Source organism: Chrysemys picta, chromosome 12 (genome assembly GCF_011386835.1).
Source record: "Chrysemys picta bellii isolate R12L10 chromosome 12, ASM1138683v2, whole genome shotgun sequence".
Lineage (NCBI taxonomy): Eukaryota > Metazoa > Chordata > Testudines > Emydidae > Chrysemys > Chrysemys picta.
Genome location: NC_088802.1, coordinates 20,640,741 through 20,660,130, shown reverse-complemented (window position 1 = coordinate 20,660,130; position 19,390 = coordinate 20,640,741). Strand labels below are relative to the sequence as shown.

The following is a 19,390-nucleotide window of genomic DNA, read 5'->3' as shown; positions in this document are numbered from 1 at the left end:
CCTGTGGCAAATTGCCAGCACTAATATGATGGGTCCCACGCTTTCTCTTCTTGTGGGGGTGTTCAGGGTGCCATTTCTCGCCCCTGGGTATTAACTGTCCCACTAGTATCCCAGAGAAGGGGAGAGGAGATGGAGGGACCCAGGCCCGCCCTCTACTCCGGGTCCCAGCCCAGGGGCCTTAGGGATAGCTGCAAATCACTTGAACTAGTGATTCCTTCCCCCGGGCTACTTCTCTCTCTGGCCCTTCAGCTTGTGGGGCTTCCTCCCCCTCTCTGCTTGGGCAAGGTTTCTCCTATCCCTTTGTGTCTGTGGAGTTCCTTTGCTCTGTACAAGCTGGGTTTCCCTTTACCTAGGGTCTTGGTCTTCTAGCCCACCACAGCCCTTTTCCAATGTCTCCTCTGCTTCCCTCCAAACTGCTCTCTGCTCCAACACTAAACCACACTGCTTAAATTCATTCAACTGTCTGATTGAAGCAGGGGGGGGGGGTTATCAGGTGACTGGCTTCAGGTGCTCTAATTGGCTTGTAGCAGCCTCTCTTCCCTCTACATGGAATAAGGCTCTCATCACCCTGGGGCTTACAAATCTCCCATCTATCACTCTCCTACTGCCCTCTGGCCATGCTGTATCACAGTGCCATAGTCACAAAGTAAAAGCTTCAATTTTAGAATTCGGGAAACTGAGACAGAACATGGGAAGTGACATCCTCAAGACCATGAAGCTGGTCAGTGGTGAAGCCAGGAACAAATCCCTGGCTGGCAGAATTTCAGAGCACTGATCAATCCCTCTGGCTCATACTGACTCTCAATAAACTATCATAGTGTACTTGATGTTAGGGATATAAGAGACATATTAGGTTACAGATTAGTAGTTTTCAAAGCTAGAAGGGACCATTATGATCATCTAGTCTGAGCTCCTGCATAACACAGGCCAGATAATTTAACCCAATGATTCTTGCAACCAGCCCATATCTTGTGGTTGAGCAATAGCTGAGCTTTTAGAAAGAAACAGCCTGTCTTGATTTAAAGACTCCAAATAATGGATTATTCACTACATCTCTTAATAAGTTGTTCCGATGGTTAATTACACTCACTGTAGTAGCCTTTATGTTCAAATGTTCCCAAATAATATTAAGTAGTTAAAGAAAAGGATGCAATAAAACCCAACTTAGTTTTCGGGTTCGAGCCTCTAGGTCAGTTACAGAAAAAGTATTTACTACAGGACACCTAGGAAACACTTTGAATAATAGAACCAAACTTTATTAAAAATAAAATTGATTTGTTAAGCAAACAGGTGTGCAATTACCACATACACAATCCTACAATTACACTTACACACAAAGATGGAAGGGTATATCAATGGGTGATCAGTCCACTGAGAACAGAGTGATGGTACCCTTTAGATCAGGGGTGGGCAAACTTTTTGGCCTGAGGGCCACATTGCATTTTGGAAATTGTATGGAGGACTGATTAGGGGAAGCTTTGCCTTCCCAAACAGCCAGACATGACTCGGCCCCCACCCCCTATCCACCCCCGCCCCACTTCTTGCCCCCTGACACCTCCCGGGACTCCTGCCCCATCCAACCCCCCTGTCCCCTGACCGCCCCAGGAACCCCTGCCCCTGACTGCCCCCTGCTGCCCCATCCAAGCCCCCCTTCCTGACTGCCCGCCTGGGACACCTGCCCCATCCAACCACCCCTTCTCCCTGACCGCCCCCGGAACCCCACCCCTTACTGCCCCCTGCCACCCCATCCAACCCCCCTCCTTCCTGACTGCCCTCCCTGGACCCCTGCCCCCATTCAACCCCCCTGTTCCTTGCCCTCTGACTGCCCTGCCCACTGACCGCCCCCCACAAACTCCTTAGCCCTCTATTCAACCCTCCCGCCCCCTTACCACGCTGCCAGCCACACCACCACAGGAGCCCATGACAGACAACATGGAGAAATTCGCTATCGAGGCAATAGCAGCTGACTTAATGCACTTAGTGTGGACATAAGCAATCTACTATATAAAATCGATTTCTAAAAATTGACCTAATTTCGTACTATAGACATACCCTGAGGTTTTCAAAGGAGCCTATGGGAGTTAGGCATCCACATCCAACTGTAATTTGGATGCTTATTTCCCTTTACTTCCTTTGGGAATCCCAGCCTTCCTCGTTGCCAAATGCCAAGGCTGTTGTGGCTTTGGAATTACTGGCCATCACCTGAGCTCAAGAAAACCTCTTCCATCAAGTGTAAAAAGGAGCAAACTTCGCACCATCTGAAACCAGGCAGAAGAGGATAGTGCTTGGGAAGATGGACACACATGCACATCTGTCTGTGTATGCACATCAATTAATGTACATAGCATTTATGCATCACAGTATATTGTCCACATTTGGTTCCCAGAAATAAGCATTTCTATCAGTAAGTTTTCTGAAGAAAGCTGTCCCACATTGACCTGAATTATACAGGTGTTTTGGGAAGATAAGTCTATCCACTTCTTTCTTATTGCAAAGCCTCATGGGAAATAGTTATTCCCTGTCCAATTCAAGGATTTGCATTAGTACAAGCAAGTCTCAAAACTTTTAAACTCAACCCATCACCATTATGGACAATTTTGTGTCTCCAAAGCTCTGTTCTTAGCAATGCCCGGTGTGACTTGAGTTGTTTTTCCCCAAATGTAATTGCATTTAGTGAAACAGCCTACTGAGTCTCTGGGGGAAAATGATGCACATTATGACGAAGCATAGTTTAACTTTTCGAGCAACGATGGTCTGTTATAATGCCCGGCCCTTTGCCAATAGTCATCCTTTATTTCATGAACTAGCTGTGCATGACTTATTCTTGACACATACTGCCATCTAGTAGTCGCCTCACAGACTAAATCTCTCTTTCACATTAAGTATCATCTAGTGGCCAATATATACTGTAGGGCAGTGCTTCTCAAAGTCGGGCTGCTGCTTGTGCAGGGAAAGCCCTTGGCGGTCCGGGCCGGTTTGTTTACCGGCCGTGTCCGCAGGTTCGGCTGATCGCAGCTCCTACTGGACCTTTGTAAGCCCATAGGTTCTGATGAAATCTGGTCCCCATTATACAATATGGCTGCTCCTTTCTAAGTGCATATCAATCATCCAGTACAGTATACATGATAAGGTCTCATCAGTGACCAAATTCAGGCATGCTGCAGCATTTGGACAGTATAGCTGCTCTGTTCTCCTTCCTTCCCAGCCTGAGGCAGTGGGGGCTGGTGGATCGAGGACTGGAGATATGGATTTGTGTCCTTGCACTACCATGTAACTACTATGGGGCTTGGGGAAATCACCTCATTTCTCTGTGTCTCAGGTTTTTTTCCCCAATTTTTGTTTCCTTTATCTGTTTAGAATGTAAGACCATTGAGTCAGGATCATCTCAGACTGTGTGTGCAAGCCCTGTAAACAATAAGGCTGTGGTCTTGGATGGGGCATGAAATCACAGCTGTGATATACATAAATACTACTACTAATTGTCCCTTTTGGCCTATTGCTCTCTCATACTGATTGGAAAGACATAGAAAGGGCTATTTCCAAGGTTCTCCATCCTGAAGCCAGTGGGTGCCCCCATTAGGGTAAAATCCTGATTTTTCGTTTCATGACTATGGTTACAGTTTGAGGTTCAAGAGATTTGAGTCTCTACTCAAGTTTGTATCTATTTGAATACCCCTTGGTGGAATAAACGTTTCTAGTCATTCCTCACAACCTGTCTGTCACCGTCTGAACACACTGAGGTTCACTGCAAGTTGTCTTTCTTTGAAAGTATGTTTTTAATGACACAAAGCAAGATTTATAGGCAAAAGCTCCATGAAAACACAGCCCTATCTGTTAACTAAATTTATTTTACTTATGCATGAATTTTTATCAAGGTTTCGCCTTATAACACAGAGAAACATTAAAATAGAACTAGTCAAAAGAAGCGGAATTGTATTTTATATGGGTAGTAGATTGGCCAGAGGCGTGGAGATGCCATGGTGTCTCTTTCTATCTCACATCCAACAAGTGGCTTCAGGACCCCTATCCCTGCATTTGCATGGCAGCTGGGAGTGGGATGTTGCTTGTTTACTCTGTCACCATGTTACAATCAACTGGAGGTCCTCTGCTGTGATTGCTGGAAAGAGCTGCACGCAAAGATCCGCACAGAGGAAGCCATTTTCAGTGCACGCACAACAAGAAGTTTGACTCCTACAAAGCTGCATATTCAGGTTCACCACCTACTGATACCTCATCCATTAACTATTGGCATAGATATAAATATCTCTCATTTATAGAACACTCTTGTAATGCAGCACAATGTCCCTTGCTGACGTGCGGGTGGTGGGGTCTGTCCAATGCTAGTGGGTCCAACATTCCATTAAGATGAATGGTGCAGTTCCCTCCACTGAGAACTATTGTCTTGAGCTCTCTGCAGACCCGGCAGATGTTGCTGCGTCATTTACACTTAAGGCAGCTGTCCCCTCTGAGCATGATTGTCTCTGGCACTCTGCAGATTCAGGCAGAGAATGTGTCTTTCCCCTCCCTTCCCATAGAGCTGAGGGAGCTGGTGACTGGATAATCTGTATATTTAGGCCTGAATGCTCAGAGCAGGATGGAGAGGCAGAGCAGAGGAACAGAGAAGGTGAAGCAAACTGAGGGCTGACAGCCAAGGGAGGGCTCAAACTAAGGACCACATTTTCAAAACAGCTCAGCATGGCAGGTGATGAGCTGTGTCAAAAATCTAAGTGCCAGTCAGGAGTTGCTGGCTGATGGACATTTTTGAAAACCCAGCTCTTTTCAGTGCGTAAATGGGAGCAGAGCTTTTTTCGGAAAATCTGTCATCAGTCGTGGGTGCCAGGTTATTGGAAATCTGGCCCTCAGAAATCATCCCAGTGAAAGTGGGAGAAGAGGGTGGAGTCTTTATTAACTGGATAGGCAGTGCATTCTGTCAATACTAGGCTGGTATGGGCAGAGATACGGGACTCCCAATGCGCACATGGATGGTATTGTGATTAAAAGCATTGAACTGGGACAGAAGAGATTAGGCTTCACTGTCTTCCTCTCCACTGACTTTCTGGCTCACCGTTGGTACATCGCTGGGGCTAAGTTTTCCCCATCCAATAGGAGTTGGGTACCTAACTCCCCTAAACTCTTTTAAGAATTTCAGCCTATTGGCTGACTCTTCATTTAGCCCATATCTCTTTAAGTCAAACTTACACAACAGGTAGATTCTGAGTCATATCTTTATTTGCTTAGGAAAGATCCTCAGCTGGCATACCTCACTGTATTCTTGTTTATTTCAGTGGAATTACGCTGCTTTCCACCAGCTGGGGATCTGCCTCTAAAGGTGAATTTCAGCTGTGTGCAGAGTGCCAGCACCAATTCCTACTGTGTTTTGTGCTTAAGTGGAAACTCAGTGATACACTGGTCTTTCCAACTCGACAGTGAGTGAAATTTGAGGAGAACAAAATCAATTTAGAATATGGACTCTGAGCCAGAGTCCCACTTGATGTAAATCCATCTAGCTGCATTGCCTTAATGGGTCTCGGTCAATTTACACCAAGGGCTAGATTCACAATGGGACGTAGGTGTTGTGATGCTGAGCATTAAATCACTTAACTTTTATTTGCCTAGAAAATCACTGGGATGCACAAAACCTGAGTTCAGTGCCCAGGCTCCCTCCACAATGAATGGGGAGAGGTAAGTACCTAGAAACGGGATTTTAAAAAGCCAGCTTGAGACGTGGTTCCCTAGTCAATGGGAGCTGCTGAGGAGAGGGGTGTATTCAAAACCCTGCCGCTGTCATAGAGTTCAGTTTCTGTATCCTGTGGTGGGAGGCAACTCCTGCTTGGGATTCTCAGCTGGGAACCCTCTAACCCCATCTAAGGTTTTGTTTGCAAGAAGCTGGGGTGGGGGAGAAGAAGGAGGAATTAGGAGGAGGAGACCATTCATAACTTTTATCCCAGTGGTTAGAGTAGTCACCTGAGATATGCCCCTTCCCATGTGGGTGCCCTCCCCACTGGGATATAGGATACTTAACATGGATCTCTCTCAATCTCTCCTGTTCAAGCCTAAATCCCTTTGTGAATATAGCCCTAGATAAGGATTACACCAATTGGCTCCAGTGATTATTATTATTAGAAAACCCTAGCAATTTTAACAGTGATCAGTCCAATAAGATACTACAGATATTAAATAAGGATTTTAAAGAAAATACCCTAGAGGAACTAGAGTGTAATAGACAAAGATCTTCTTTGTAAAGAATTGGTCAGATCCTCAGCTGGTGTCAATCAGTCATACCTATATTGAGGTCAGTGTCCTAGATTAAAGAGAGATTGGGATGGGAAGAAGAGAGAGAAGAGCGAGAAGGTGTGAATGACTCTATAGTCTGGTGTTTATAGCATTCACCCTGGATGAAGGAGACCCACAGTCTACTCCCCATTACTCCAATGATTCTTGGACACATGGGGATCTGGCCCTTTAAATTTAATGAAGATATACGAATTTAGAGCACCTGTGAATCTGGTCCAAAGTGTCAGTGAGAGATCTGAGCTGAAAAATGTCCAAAACAACAGTTATCCATCATTCCATGCATTCTTATTTATACAAAATAAAAAACATCATCACTACTTGAGAAACTTGAATTTCCCCAAAATTTTTCTAGAGCCCTTTTCACCTCCTTGTTTTTCAGGCTGTAGATAATGAGGTTTAACATGGGGGTCAAGATGCTGTACTGGACGGAGAACATTTCATCCAGAACCACGGAGGACACTGAGCTGGGTTTTATGTACTGGAAAAGAGCTGTCAGATACAACAAGCAGACCACAATAAGGTGGGAGCTGCAGGTAGAGAAGGCTTTATGCCTGCCCTGTGTAGAGCGTATCCTTAGGATGGTGGAGATGATGTGAATGTAGGAGATCAGTGTGAGGAGGAAGGAGCTCAACACAAGTATCACAGTAGAAGTGAGAAGCAGCACTTGAGTGATGAGAATCTCAGTGCAGGACAGTTGTAATAGTAGAGGGAGCTCACAGCTGAAATGGCTGATTTGATTGGGCCAACAGAAATGTAACTTGAGGGCAAAAACTGTGTTAATTGTGGCACCTAAGAAGGCCAGGGTCCATGCACAACTCACCAGCTGAACACAGATCCCTTTGTTCATTGTCTGTACATAATGCAGTGGGTCACAGATGGCAGCATAGCGGTCATAAGCCATGGCTGAGAGAATGAGAATTTCTGTACCAGCTGAGAGGAAAAAGAAGAAGATCTGGGCAATACAGTCATTGACAGAAATAGTTTTTTGCTTTGCTTGGAAGTTCATCAGCATGTTAGGCACCGTGACTGAGGAATAGCAGATATCAACAAAGGATAAATGGAAGAGGAAGAAGTGCATGGGGGTGTGTAGGTGAGGATCAGCCTTTATGAACAGCATGATCATCACATTCCCCACGAGGGTGACTAGGTAAATAACTAAAAACAGCAGGAAGTGGAAAATCTGCATCTGTGGGTCATTGGAAAGTCCCAGGAGGATAAATTCACTCACCGTGGTTTGCTTTTCCATTGATATTTTTTTAGGAAAACTCTGACCTGCAAGAATGAAAGGAACACATATCATAAAGGTAAATTGAAGTGGCCTGTGATGAATATCCGATCAGTAGGATGAATGTAAAGAGGGCCCTACTCCATCTGGTAAAATGTGTGTTTTAAATGGACAAAATAGACTAGAGTCACAAAGGATTTAGGCCCCTAACTGCCACTTTAGGTGACAAAATCCCAGAATCAGGCCCCACTGGGATTCACAAAAACCCTGCTCACCAGGGAGTATGGGACAGTGTTATGTGGGGCTCCCTCAGTCTCTCCTGTTGAAGCTGTTCCACTGAGGTTAAATAATGAAAGAGGCATTGGAGCAGGGGGACTGGATTCTGGATCTCCTGCATCAAGAGAAAGTGCTTTTGCTATCAGGCTATAAAGTCATTCTCTCTCTCTCTCTGTCCTGCTATCTCTGTAATCTGCCCTCCTGACTGCAGTGGATCTACAGCTGATTTATACCAGCTGGGGACCTGGGCCTTTGACTGCAGCGCAGCTCTGGCCAATTCGCACAATCTGGGGATCTGGCCAATTCTATAAAAATAATCTCTGTCTGTTAGATTTTGTAGGGGTTGTTTAGAATTGAAAAGCCTATAGAATATCTGTTTTGTCTTATTGGATTCATTCCTATTAACATTTCTAGGATTTCAATAATAATAATAAATAATTAATTATTAATAATAAACCCCAAGGCCTAGACATACTGGTTTGGCACCCAGCTGGTATAGCCTGCCAAACCGACCCAATATGAAGAATACAGGCAAATCAATCATTTTTATGAACAGCATAAAGAGGGACATCATCAGAACTTAGCTGGACCACAGGCTTGTTGCCCAGCAGGGTGTGTTGTGTGGTGGTGGGGAACCCCAGGTCAATGTCACACAATGGCCAAAACAACCTAAGAAATAGGAGATCATTGTCAACAAAAGTGAAAGGGGCTAGTAGTGTAAAGCAAGAAGGGATTGGATGTCTCATATATTTATAGACTCTAAGGCCAGAAGGGATCATTGTGACCCTCTAGACTGACCTCCTGGATAACACAGGCCATAGAACATCCACAAAATTGTTCCTAGAGCAGATCTTTTAGAGAAAAAATGTGTTTAGAAAAACAGTGTGATGGATTTTGGAAAATCTGGAAGAGAGAAGCTGGAGGAAATGAATGTTCCAACCTGGAAGGAGAGGAACGATAACAATACAGAAAAAGAAATGACCAAACATAGATTCAGCAGACAGCGGAGAGCTTTTTCCAAAGAGGAGAATCTGCACAAATGGAAACTGAAAGCCTGAAAAGGGATATTAGTGGTGTGTAACATTTGGTAAAAGCAATGATACAGGACAAACAGCAGCCACAAATGAAAGAAATATTGAACACAAACATGAGTGAAACAGCACCTGAAGAAAGTACAGGAAATATGAATGATTTTTTTATTGAGATCATACAGAATGTAAGAGACACAGAGCACTGAGCAATGCTACCAAGGATGAAATCTGTAGACCAGCAAAGACTGGTTGATATAGTGCATGTATTGAATGAAGCACTCAAGGAAGCAGTAAGACCAACAAGTACTAGCCAATTGAATTATATCATTTATGCTACAGCTGCCAACAGCAGCTCTTCCTTTTAACATCAATCATCTGAGGATGTGAACCACCAGAAAACTTGCTATATTCAAGAAGCTCCATGGAAACGAAGGATAAACCAGAAAAAAATAAGTATTTATGTTGAGATACCAATCTACTGGATGAATTTGACAAAAATCATTTGAAGGGAAACGACAAGCAAATAACCCTGGAGGTGAAATATCAGCTGAATGAAAGGGATGTGAGAGTTGTGAAGGAGCAATGTAAACAGAAGCTGATCACTCTGAGTCGTTGTCTTGAAGATATTCAGAACAAATTTGTCAATAGCAAGAGAACATACTCTTCACGAGAGACCCTAGGAGATTCTTTGATTTGATTAAAGTTAAAAAGCAGAACAGGAAAAAATAGTCAATGAATAATGTGAAAGAGTTTCAGAGCTATTGGAATGATATCTGGCCTGAGGCTGTACAACAAAATTAGACAGCAGATTAGATAAAAAAATGCGAGAGAAGTTTTAAAAGCACACAATAGAGGAATACATAGGTATATCAAAGAAAGAAATAGATGAAGTACTGAGAGGAATGAAAACTTGGAAAGCACCCAGAATAGAATGCATGGATTCTGGCTGAAAGGTCTAAGAACACTTGAACACCTTAGTAAAAGTTTGAAGAACAGATGTCCAAGATAGATTGTGACAGGGAGAACCAAGCTCCTGGTGATGCACAGAGCATTGAATATCAATCAAGACTTGGACAGGATTCACATTTGATGATGTGATGGAGGAAAAGGTCTGCTATCTGTGGAGGAAGCAATTGACAATGAAGAATATAACATCAAATTATATGCAGAGTCAACCAGTTTAAAGATCATCTGATCGCGATAACAAGCTATGACCGAGCTGCATCGCAGCCCAAGAAAGCATGAAAGAAAGAAGAAAGCTAATTGCCAAAGAAAGGTTTGAAAGATCTACAAAGAAATGAATGGACAGACGGTGGTGGAGAGGGATCAAACCCATTAGTGAGAGAAGATTAACAAACTCGTGGCTTGAAAAAAGATACCTCAAAAGAGAGACAGAGAGCATGATTAGGAGAGCACGTGAGTATGACTTAATGATGCACAAAGCAAAATTGAATGACAAAACTGCAGAATGTGTTCCGAAAATGAAGAGACAGAGGAGCCTGTGTTGAGCACCTCAAGGAGCCTGGCTGGGAGAGAAGATATGATTGGATAGAATGCGGTTGCCAAGTGTCTCCCTTGGAGCTTCTGTGGCACGTATGGATTTAAACAAAGCATGCATTATTACAACCACCAAATTGAAAGTGCTCTAGAGAATGAAGAGATCTGGCAATTGTCACAGACCAAACAATGCAAGCAAAGAGGCTGGACATAGTTGTGGAAAAGAAAACAAACAAGCCCATGTTGACTCATATTGCCAGACCAGCAGGCAGACACATAAAAAAGAAACAAGGAAAGAACATGTCAAAGAATGAAGAACTTTGCAATGAAGAGGAAAATTTTTTGGAAAACTAGAACAAAGATGATACCAGCAGTTGAAGTGACCCCTCAGGGTTTGAATGAGCAGTACAAGAACATGTTAGGGGTGCGAGACATCATGGTCAGTGACCTCTGGCAGACAGCAATCACAGGCATTGTGAGGATTTTAAGGAAAGTCAAAGGAGAACAAATGCATTTGCGCATCTAAAAAGCAGAAATTCTGCAGAGGGTTTACCCAAACCTATGGAGTCGGTTTGGCATCAGGATTTGCAGATGACTCCTGGGGATACATTTTAGACAGTAGCTTTCCCTTTTTAAGCTTAAAGATCTTGTATGTTTTGAAATCAATTTTATTTTAAAAAATCCCCATTTTGTAATAGTGAAGGAGAATAATATTATGATTTTTAAGTGAATGTGCTCAGCAAACATCCTCTGGGTACAGTGACATAAATTGGAAAGTGGGATCTGTTTGAAAATTAATGGGACTTTTGTACCTAAATCAGTTCAGCTCCTTTGAAAACCCCACCCAATGGGACTTTTGACTCAGTGTCCTGCATGTCTGAATATCAGGCTGTTCATACAGAAGATAATCTATCCTGTCCCCATGGTAGTGACTGGCTATTTTGACCTTGATTTTTAGTGAAAATGGCAATGAAGCCAATCAAACAAATGCCCAAGCAAAGAGATGGACCTTGTGCTAAAACCTGAATGTCAACAGAGGCAGATTCTGTGCAAAGTGAATTCTAAAGCTAAACCCCTGCTCCAGAGAATGTCCTGCCCCTAACCTTGCCACCTCCAAACAGTATTTCTCAATAACCAGTCTGTGGACCGGCACTGGTCCCTGAGATCCCCCTGAAACAGTTTAGGAAGGCAGCAAGCCAGTCCCTCATATCAAATAGGGTGAGAAACACTGCCTTAACACAAACAACAAGGAGTCTGATGGCACCTTAAAGACTAACAGATTTATTTGGGCATAAGCTTTCGTGGGTAAAAACCTCACTTCTTCAGATGCATAAGTGAGGTTTTTACCCACGAAAGCTTATGCCCAAATAAATCTGTTAGTCTTTAAGGTGCCATCAGACTCCTTGTTGTTTTTGTAGATACAGACTAACAGGGCTACTCCCTGATACTTTGCTTAACACAGGTTTCAGAGTAGCAGATGTGTTAGTCTGTATCTATAAAAAGAACAGGAGTACATGTCGCACCTTAGAGACTAACAAATTTATTTGAGCATAAGCTTTCGTGGGCTACAGCCCACTTCTTCGGATGCATAGAATGGAACATATACGAAGAGTAGATATATACATACAGAGAAGTTGCCATACCAGCTCTAAGGCGCTAATTAATTAAGATGACCTATTATCAGCAGGAAAAAATAAACTTTTGTGGTGATAATCAAGATGGTCAATTACAGACAGGTGACACACACACCTGTTCCAAAAATAGATACTACTGTTAACATGCACCAACAGATCTCAGTTGTCTCAGTGCTCTCTTGAGAGAGAGAGAGAGAGAGAGAGATGGGTGATTCAAATCAATGTGTTGCCAACCAGGGCCCCTGTGCTGCAACTGACTCCCTGTCCTGTGAACAGACTGCTGCATCCGGGCAGAGGTCTCATAGGGCACGTCTTCACTACCTGCCGGATCGGCAGGTAGCAATCGATCTATTGGGGATCAACTTATCGCGTCTAGTGAAGACGCGATAAAATCGATCCCCAATGGCTCTGCCGTCGACTCTGGAACTCCACCGTGGCAAGAGGCGGAAGTGGAGTCGACGGCGGCGCGGCAGCGGTCGACTTGCCGCCATCCTCACAGCCAGGTAAGTCGACCTAAAATACACAACTTCAGCTATGCTATTCATGTAGCTGAAGTTGGGTATCTTAGGTCGACCCCCCGTAGTGTAGACCTAGCCATAGACTCACTGAGTCAATGGGACTCTGCAGAGAGATCCACCCCTGGATAAGGAGAGCAGAATCTTGTCCTTTCAAACGGAAAGGATAAAAAAAAAAAAGATTAAGAAGGAATAAAATGTGAATCAACTCACCTCTCTTTAAAAGTGGATTATAAATCTGGTGAGATCATTCTGACCTGTGATCTCCTCTTTCTGTTTTCTTAGTCTGTTTATTTACCTTCTTCCTGATGTGTCTGTCTAATCTCTCTCTCTGCCTCTGGCATACAGCATCCAAGAAGATCCAATATTCTTTACCAGGAGCAGAGAAACCCCTCAGGGTATATAGGGTTATCAGTCCAAGTGGAGAAAAGACCCTTTCTTTGGGTGACTCCAAGACAAACAGCTGATTTCTTGAGAGCTGATTAAATGTTGTCTTGTTCCCCTGGGACAAGATCCCTGAAGTTCACTCTCTGTAAAAAGGTCCCAGTAACATTGTGCTCAGTCAGCCCTTAAGCAACACTCTAATGCATAAGAATGAGAGCATTGAGGCTTGGAGTCTCAAAAGAGCCAAAGTAAATTGGGTATTCAAATCTCAGGGACAGTCAATACAAAGGCAGGTATTTAGGCTCAGATTTTCAAAAAGCAGCCTAAGGAGCTAGAAACCCAAATAGCAAACCATTTGACGCTCTTTGAAGAGCCTAACCATACTGTCTAATCACCACTAGAGGGCAGCAGAGGAGACAGCATGGGAAATTCCCAGCCATCCTTAGGCATCACGGATAGGTGGATACACAGGTTAAGGTACAAGAAAAGAGCAAATAGACTCTATCAGATGTCAGGACGGAATAGGAGATGAGACAAAGGTGGAGCTACACTGTATAGAGCTGGGAGACATTTTTCAGACAATAGCCGAAAATTGCAGCTTTGGTCAACCCCATACTATTTGTGAATTGGACAGAAATTCAACAAATGGTTTCATCGGGGGGGGGGAGGGAAGGGGGATCTAAATTCACAAAGCAGCTCAGGGAACCTTAGAGCCTCCTCAGTACCTTTCACCTAGCGGTGAGGGCATTCACCTGGGATGTGGGAGACCGTTGATTAGTTTCCCTCTCTGACTGATGAGGGGCAGAGATGGGAAGTTAGGTCTCCCATCTCTCAGGAAAGTGATTTAATCTCTGGGTTTTAAGGTATTTTAAGCATAAGAATGGCCAGACTGGGTCAGATCAATGGTCCATCTAGCCCAGTATCCTGTCTCTGGCAGTAGCCGCTGCCAGATGCTTCAGAGGAAATGAACAGAACAGGACAATTCTGAATGATCCACCCCTGTCATCCAGTCCCAGCTTCTGGCAGTAAGAGGCTAGGGACACCCAGAGCATGGGGTTATATCCCTGACCATCTTGGCTAACAGCCATTGATGGTCGTATCCTCCGTGAAACTATCTAGTTCTTTTTTAAACCCACTTATACTTTTGGCCTTCATTTTTGGAGCAGGATTGTCTCCTTGTCTCCTGCTGAAGCTCTTTGTATAAATCAGAGGCACATTGGCAGCTGGAGATACTTATGGCTATAATACAGCCATAGTCACATCTAGAATGAATTTACAGCTTGAATGGTCCCTTGCAAGTCTTCTTCATTCGAGAAGAGTCAGTACAGGGGGATTTTGATTTCTTAAATCCCTCAAAATTGCAATCCAAGGCAATGCCACTTCCCCAGGGGCTGGTAGGGGAACCCGGGCCTGCCCTCTACTCCAGGTTCCTGCTCAGGGACCCTCTCGTCAGCAGCCAGGGTCTGCACTGTCCCAAACCTTGCTGCCATTTCCCTGAGCCTTTTCCTACTTTGCCTCTTTCAGGCTTCCACTCCATCACCCTTCTCAGTAAACCCTTCCTTCAGGGCCAGGATCCCAAGCCTCTCCTCTCCCCCTGGATTCTCTCCTTTCCCTCTCTAATGCCCAGAGTGATTGCCGGCTTCCTCCCCTTTCTGTTGCCCACTTCCTGCCTTACACCAGTGTAGACAAACCCTTTGATACCAGACCAGCTTGTACGAGGATTGGGCTATTTGGGGCATTGCTGTTAGTTTCCTCTTCTTGGTCACAAGTTGTCATAACTATAAAGGGAAGGGTAACAGCTCTCCTGTGTACAGTACTATAAAATCCCTCCTGGCCAGAGACTCCAAAATCCTTTTACCTGTAAAAGTAACCTGGCTGACACCTGACCCAAAGGACCAATAAGGGGACAAGATACTTTCAAATCTTGTGGGGGGGGAAAGGCTTTTGTTTGTGCTCTTTGTTTGGGAATTTGTTCGCTCTTGGGACTGAGAGGGACCAGACATCAATCCAGGTTCTCCAAATCTTTCTAAACAAGTCTCTCATATTTCAAACTTGTAAGTAAAAAGCCAGGCAAGGCGTCTTAGTTTTACTTTGTTTTCTCAACTTGTAAATGTACCTTTTACTAGAGTGTTTATCTTTGTTTGCTATACTTTGAACCTGAGGCTAGAGGGAGGTCCTCTGAGCTCTTTAAGTTTGATTACCCTGTAAAGTTATTTTCCATACTGATTTTACAGAGACGATTTTTACCTTTTTCCTTAATTAAAAGCCTTCTTTTTAAGAACCTGATTGATTTTTCCTTGTTTTAGATCCAAGGGGGTTGGATCTGTATTCACCAGGAGTTGGTGAAAGAAAGAAGGGGGAATGGTTAATGTCTCCTTGTTTTAGATCCAAGGGGGTTGTATCTGTATTCACCAGGAGTTGGTGGGAGAAAGAAGAGGGGATGGTTAATTTCTCCTTGTTTTAAGATCCAAGGGGTTTGGATCTGTATTCACCAGGGAATTGGTGATGGTCTTTCAAGGCTACCCAGGGAAGGGAATTAGTTAAGCTTAGAAGTTTTCATACAGGCCCCCATATTTGTACCCTAAAGTTCAAAGTGGGGATACAGCCTTAACACAAGTCTACAATAGTGTTGGAAAAGATACACTCTTGGCCACCTAAGCCAGAATCTCATTAGACAGGAGGGAAAAGGAGAAGGATGGGAAAGAGAAGAAATAAGGTGGAGGAAGAAAAAGGACACATCACAAGGAGAGAGAGAGAGTCTCATATCTCAGGTTGTACTTGGGATTTAACTGGAGCTAGTGGCAGTGTCATCTGGTTTCCTCTCTCCGTCTAGATCTGGTCAGGACATTGCTCAGAATTAGGACGATCCTCTCTTCTTTTTTTTTTTGTCCACCAGTTAGGCCTAGTTTGTGATGCAACCATTTTGGGTTACTGAATTATCAGACTCTCACTTTCTTAATTACCAAGCATGATCTTAACCCAGTCCTGGAGTTATATCAGGACACCTTTCTGTTTGGACTAATTCAGTCTTTCTGTCGTTCCTTTTCCATCAACATTTGTTATGATAAGTTATTGTCGCATCTGTGGAACTTTCCAATACTTTTTACAGTGGAGCTCACAATGAAGATAAATTTGTAGACCCAAATATGAAAACATGTTACCCTCACAGGTGGATTGAAGAGTTTATTTCCCCCAAATTACAGAAGATTATTACTATCGGTCATCTGCTAAGGACCAACAAAATGCCAGTCTCTGTGCTTAAGATGAAACTAAAGGGAGTCTATGGCCCCAAAAGCTTAAATATAACAGATAAAGGCTGGAGAAGCACTTCTTTCTTTCTTTCTTTTTCTCAGACCTGAAGAAGAGTTCTGTGTGGCTCCAAAGCTTCTCTCTCACCAACAGAAGTTGGCCCAATAAAAGATGTGACTTCACCCTACATTTATGTATTTATGTAAGTCAAAGCTGTCACGTTTTCAAGGGGACCCACTGTACTTCATTTTAATCAGGGTTTGTGGCCAGTTTCTGATCTCAGTTATCCCAGTGTAAACACATTCACCCAAATGAAGACAATGGAGTTAAGTCTGGATTCTGATCTCAGTTACCTCAGTGTAAATCCAGAGTCATCCCTCTTAAATCAACGGATTTAAAGCCAGATTCTGAACTCTGCTCCAAAACTATTGGATTTCACTTGCTATAACTTGAGTAAACAGAGTGAATCACCACTGTTTTTAACTGGATGTAGCTTACACAAAATAAATATTTAAGAACTGTGGCCCAGATCCTCAAGGTATTTAGGCATTTAACTCCCATTGAAATCAGTGGGAATTAGGTACCTAAATACCTTTGAGGTTCTGATTCACTTCTATATTTTCGGTTTGTATGACTCCAGGTAAATATCTCCCAACCCCACCCTCTCTCCCTTAGACTCATGCTGGCATTATTGGAGCCATTTTATAGTCTCCTTTCCCTGATGTTATTTCAGTGGAAAATTCTCCCTAAATATCAATGGATCTAACACAAAACAGAGCATCGGAGCCAGATCATCCACTCACTTGCACTGGTTTGACACAGGTATAACTCCACTGATCAGAATCTTGCCCCATGTGTACACAGTATGTGTCTGATTTTCAGAGGAGCTGAGAGAATCCACAACTGTGGTCAAACCACATGGACCGGATCCTCACCTTGTGTAAATCAGCACTGATCTCAATTGAGCGATGCTAGTTTACACCTGCTGGGGATCGGGCCCAGTTTGACCTGGGAAATCCGGGACTGCAGATGCCAATTTCTCATTTTCTTGCCCTGGGCTGCAATCTAGTAGACACTGCATTTCCTTCTTAAAGATGCTTTATATTTACTTTCTTAAAATAAGTTCGAAAAAAGCCCTTTCCTTTTTCAGAAGATTTCTTTCCCTGAGTCAAGCGAGTTTGAAAGCGTTTCGCTGTCTTGAAACACAGGAAAATAAAATAAAGCACAAAGTGTCTGTCATTCGCTCCTCATGTACCAGACATCCTCTGCAGGAGCAACAGCAGCCAGACCTCAAGGTGCCCACTCACACTTTGATCTTGTGAACAATTAGGCCAGATTTGCAAAGGTGTTTAGGCACATAAGGATACAGCCTAGTGGGATTTTCCAAAGCACCTAACCTGATGAGATGCCTAACTCCCATTGAATGGTAGGTGGCTAGCTTGAATAGGCACTTTTGAAAATCCCATTAAGGCTCAGTTCCTCAAAGGCATTTAGACACCTAACTCTCATTGATTGCAATGGGAGTTAGGTGTCTAAGTGTCCTTGCACATCTTTAGGCACCTAAATGACTTTGGAAATATAGCCCTCCATCCATTGACCTCAGGAGTAAATCTTCATTTATTTCTTCAATGGAGCAGGCGTACCCCATTAGGTAGGGATTGTTTACAGTGTACTCAATTTGTGGACTGAGGGTTGGTGGCAGGAGTCCCACCCATGGGCACACCCACTTTTGGCCCACCGCCTGACCCCTTGTGCCCTATTCGCACCTGTTCACCATTTTAGCGTGGGATGAGATTAGGGCAGGACCCAATCTGTCTTTGAACCTGCTATGCCAGTAACCATTCACACCAGTGAAGGATCATCCTTCAGATGGGAAAAGGTTTATTCAACTTCTCAAAAGGGATTTCCAAAGGGGCTGACTAACTGGATGGTGATTTTCAATGGGAATTGGATGCCCCTTTGAAAATCCCAGCAACTATTTCCTAGTGACAAACCCAACTTTGCCAGGGAGCCCCAGTCATGCATTCGTGGAACAGGACCCCACTGTGCTAGGTGATTAACCAAACAATGGTACCTACCCCAAACAGTTTACAATCTAATTAAGACAACATGAAATACACAGTATAAAAAGATTATAGGACAAAGCAGAAAATCTCTGGAGTTCACTAGGCCAGACTGTAATGATTTTACTCACATGAGTAGCACCATTGACTTAAATTTTACCCTGAGTGGGTAAAGTTATATACATTGGCTTGGCAGAATTCGATGGGTAATATCAATGTTTACTTTTAAGTATTTTTTTTTATTTTGATCTATTTAAATTTTCATAGTTGCAGGAAATTATGGGGGGTGGAGGAGGGAGAAGAAGTGGCCAGGCAATTATTTAATGTCAATAGACATTCAAATTCAATAAATTAAGCTTTATAAACTGTTATATCACAAATTGTCAACATCATATGTCAAAATACCCACACCTAAACCCATGATTATATTTTATCGTTGTTTAGGTTGCAATTTTTAAAAGTGCCTAAGAGAGTTAGGCCCACAAATCCCATCAAAATTGAATGAGGTTTTGGTGCCTAATTCCTTTAGACTCCCTGGAAAGTCCCAGACTGATGTTAGCACCTAAATACCTTTGGCTTCTGGACCATAGATCCTTGTCAAAAAGTTGTAATAGAGCTAGAAAAATGTCATATCATGTGAAAGATAGTAAAAAGCTGCCCAATATGCATCATCGTGTTGACAGATGTGACAACGTATTATCACAGCTTTCCAGTCACGTCCAAGTCTTCTCCAAGTTTTCAGAGAGTCTTATCAACATTTTCTGGATTGTAAGCAAAGTGATGTCAATGCTTGTGGAGCTACATCAAAAGTACTAGAGTGTTAAATGTCAGAAGCAAGTATCTGGGTAAAATGGAGAACTATATCATAGGCTAGTTTACATACACAAAAAATGAGGGCCTGCTCCTCATTGAAAATAAGACCCTTTTCCATCATTCCAGCAGTGTAAAGGGATCTTTAAGAGCTTGTAAATTACAGTCACACCTATTTTAAGGCCCATTTACACTGCCAAAAGAATTGAAAGTTGCCTTATTGTAAATGAGGCTCAGTCCCAGTAATATGGTTTCCAAATTCTAGGCCAAATTCTGCATTATTATTATTATTATTTGATTATATTTAGATACCAGAAACGATTTATTTAATATTAGTATGCTTTGATGGTTCACTTGATTTCCCCTCACTGGCTGCCTAAATCAATGATATCCAGGCCATTGGAAAATAACA

The 19,390-nt window shown here is 43.2% G+C and overlaps 1 protein-coding gene across 1 annotated transcript; it reads right to left on the bottom strand.

Moving 5' to 3' along the window:
* Positions 1–6,583: 6,583 nt before the first annotated feature.
* On the bottom strand, positions 6,584–7,540 carry LOC112060837 (olfactory receptor 8S1-like). Its single transcript, XM_024112853.2, has one exon. It carries the CDS (start codon positions 7,538–7,540, stop codon positions 6,584–6,586), a length of 957 nt encoding a protein of 318 aa, XP_023968621.2.
* Between the last annotated feature and the right edge of the window lie 11,850 nt (positions 7,541–19,390).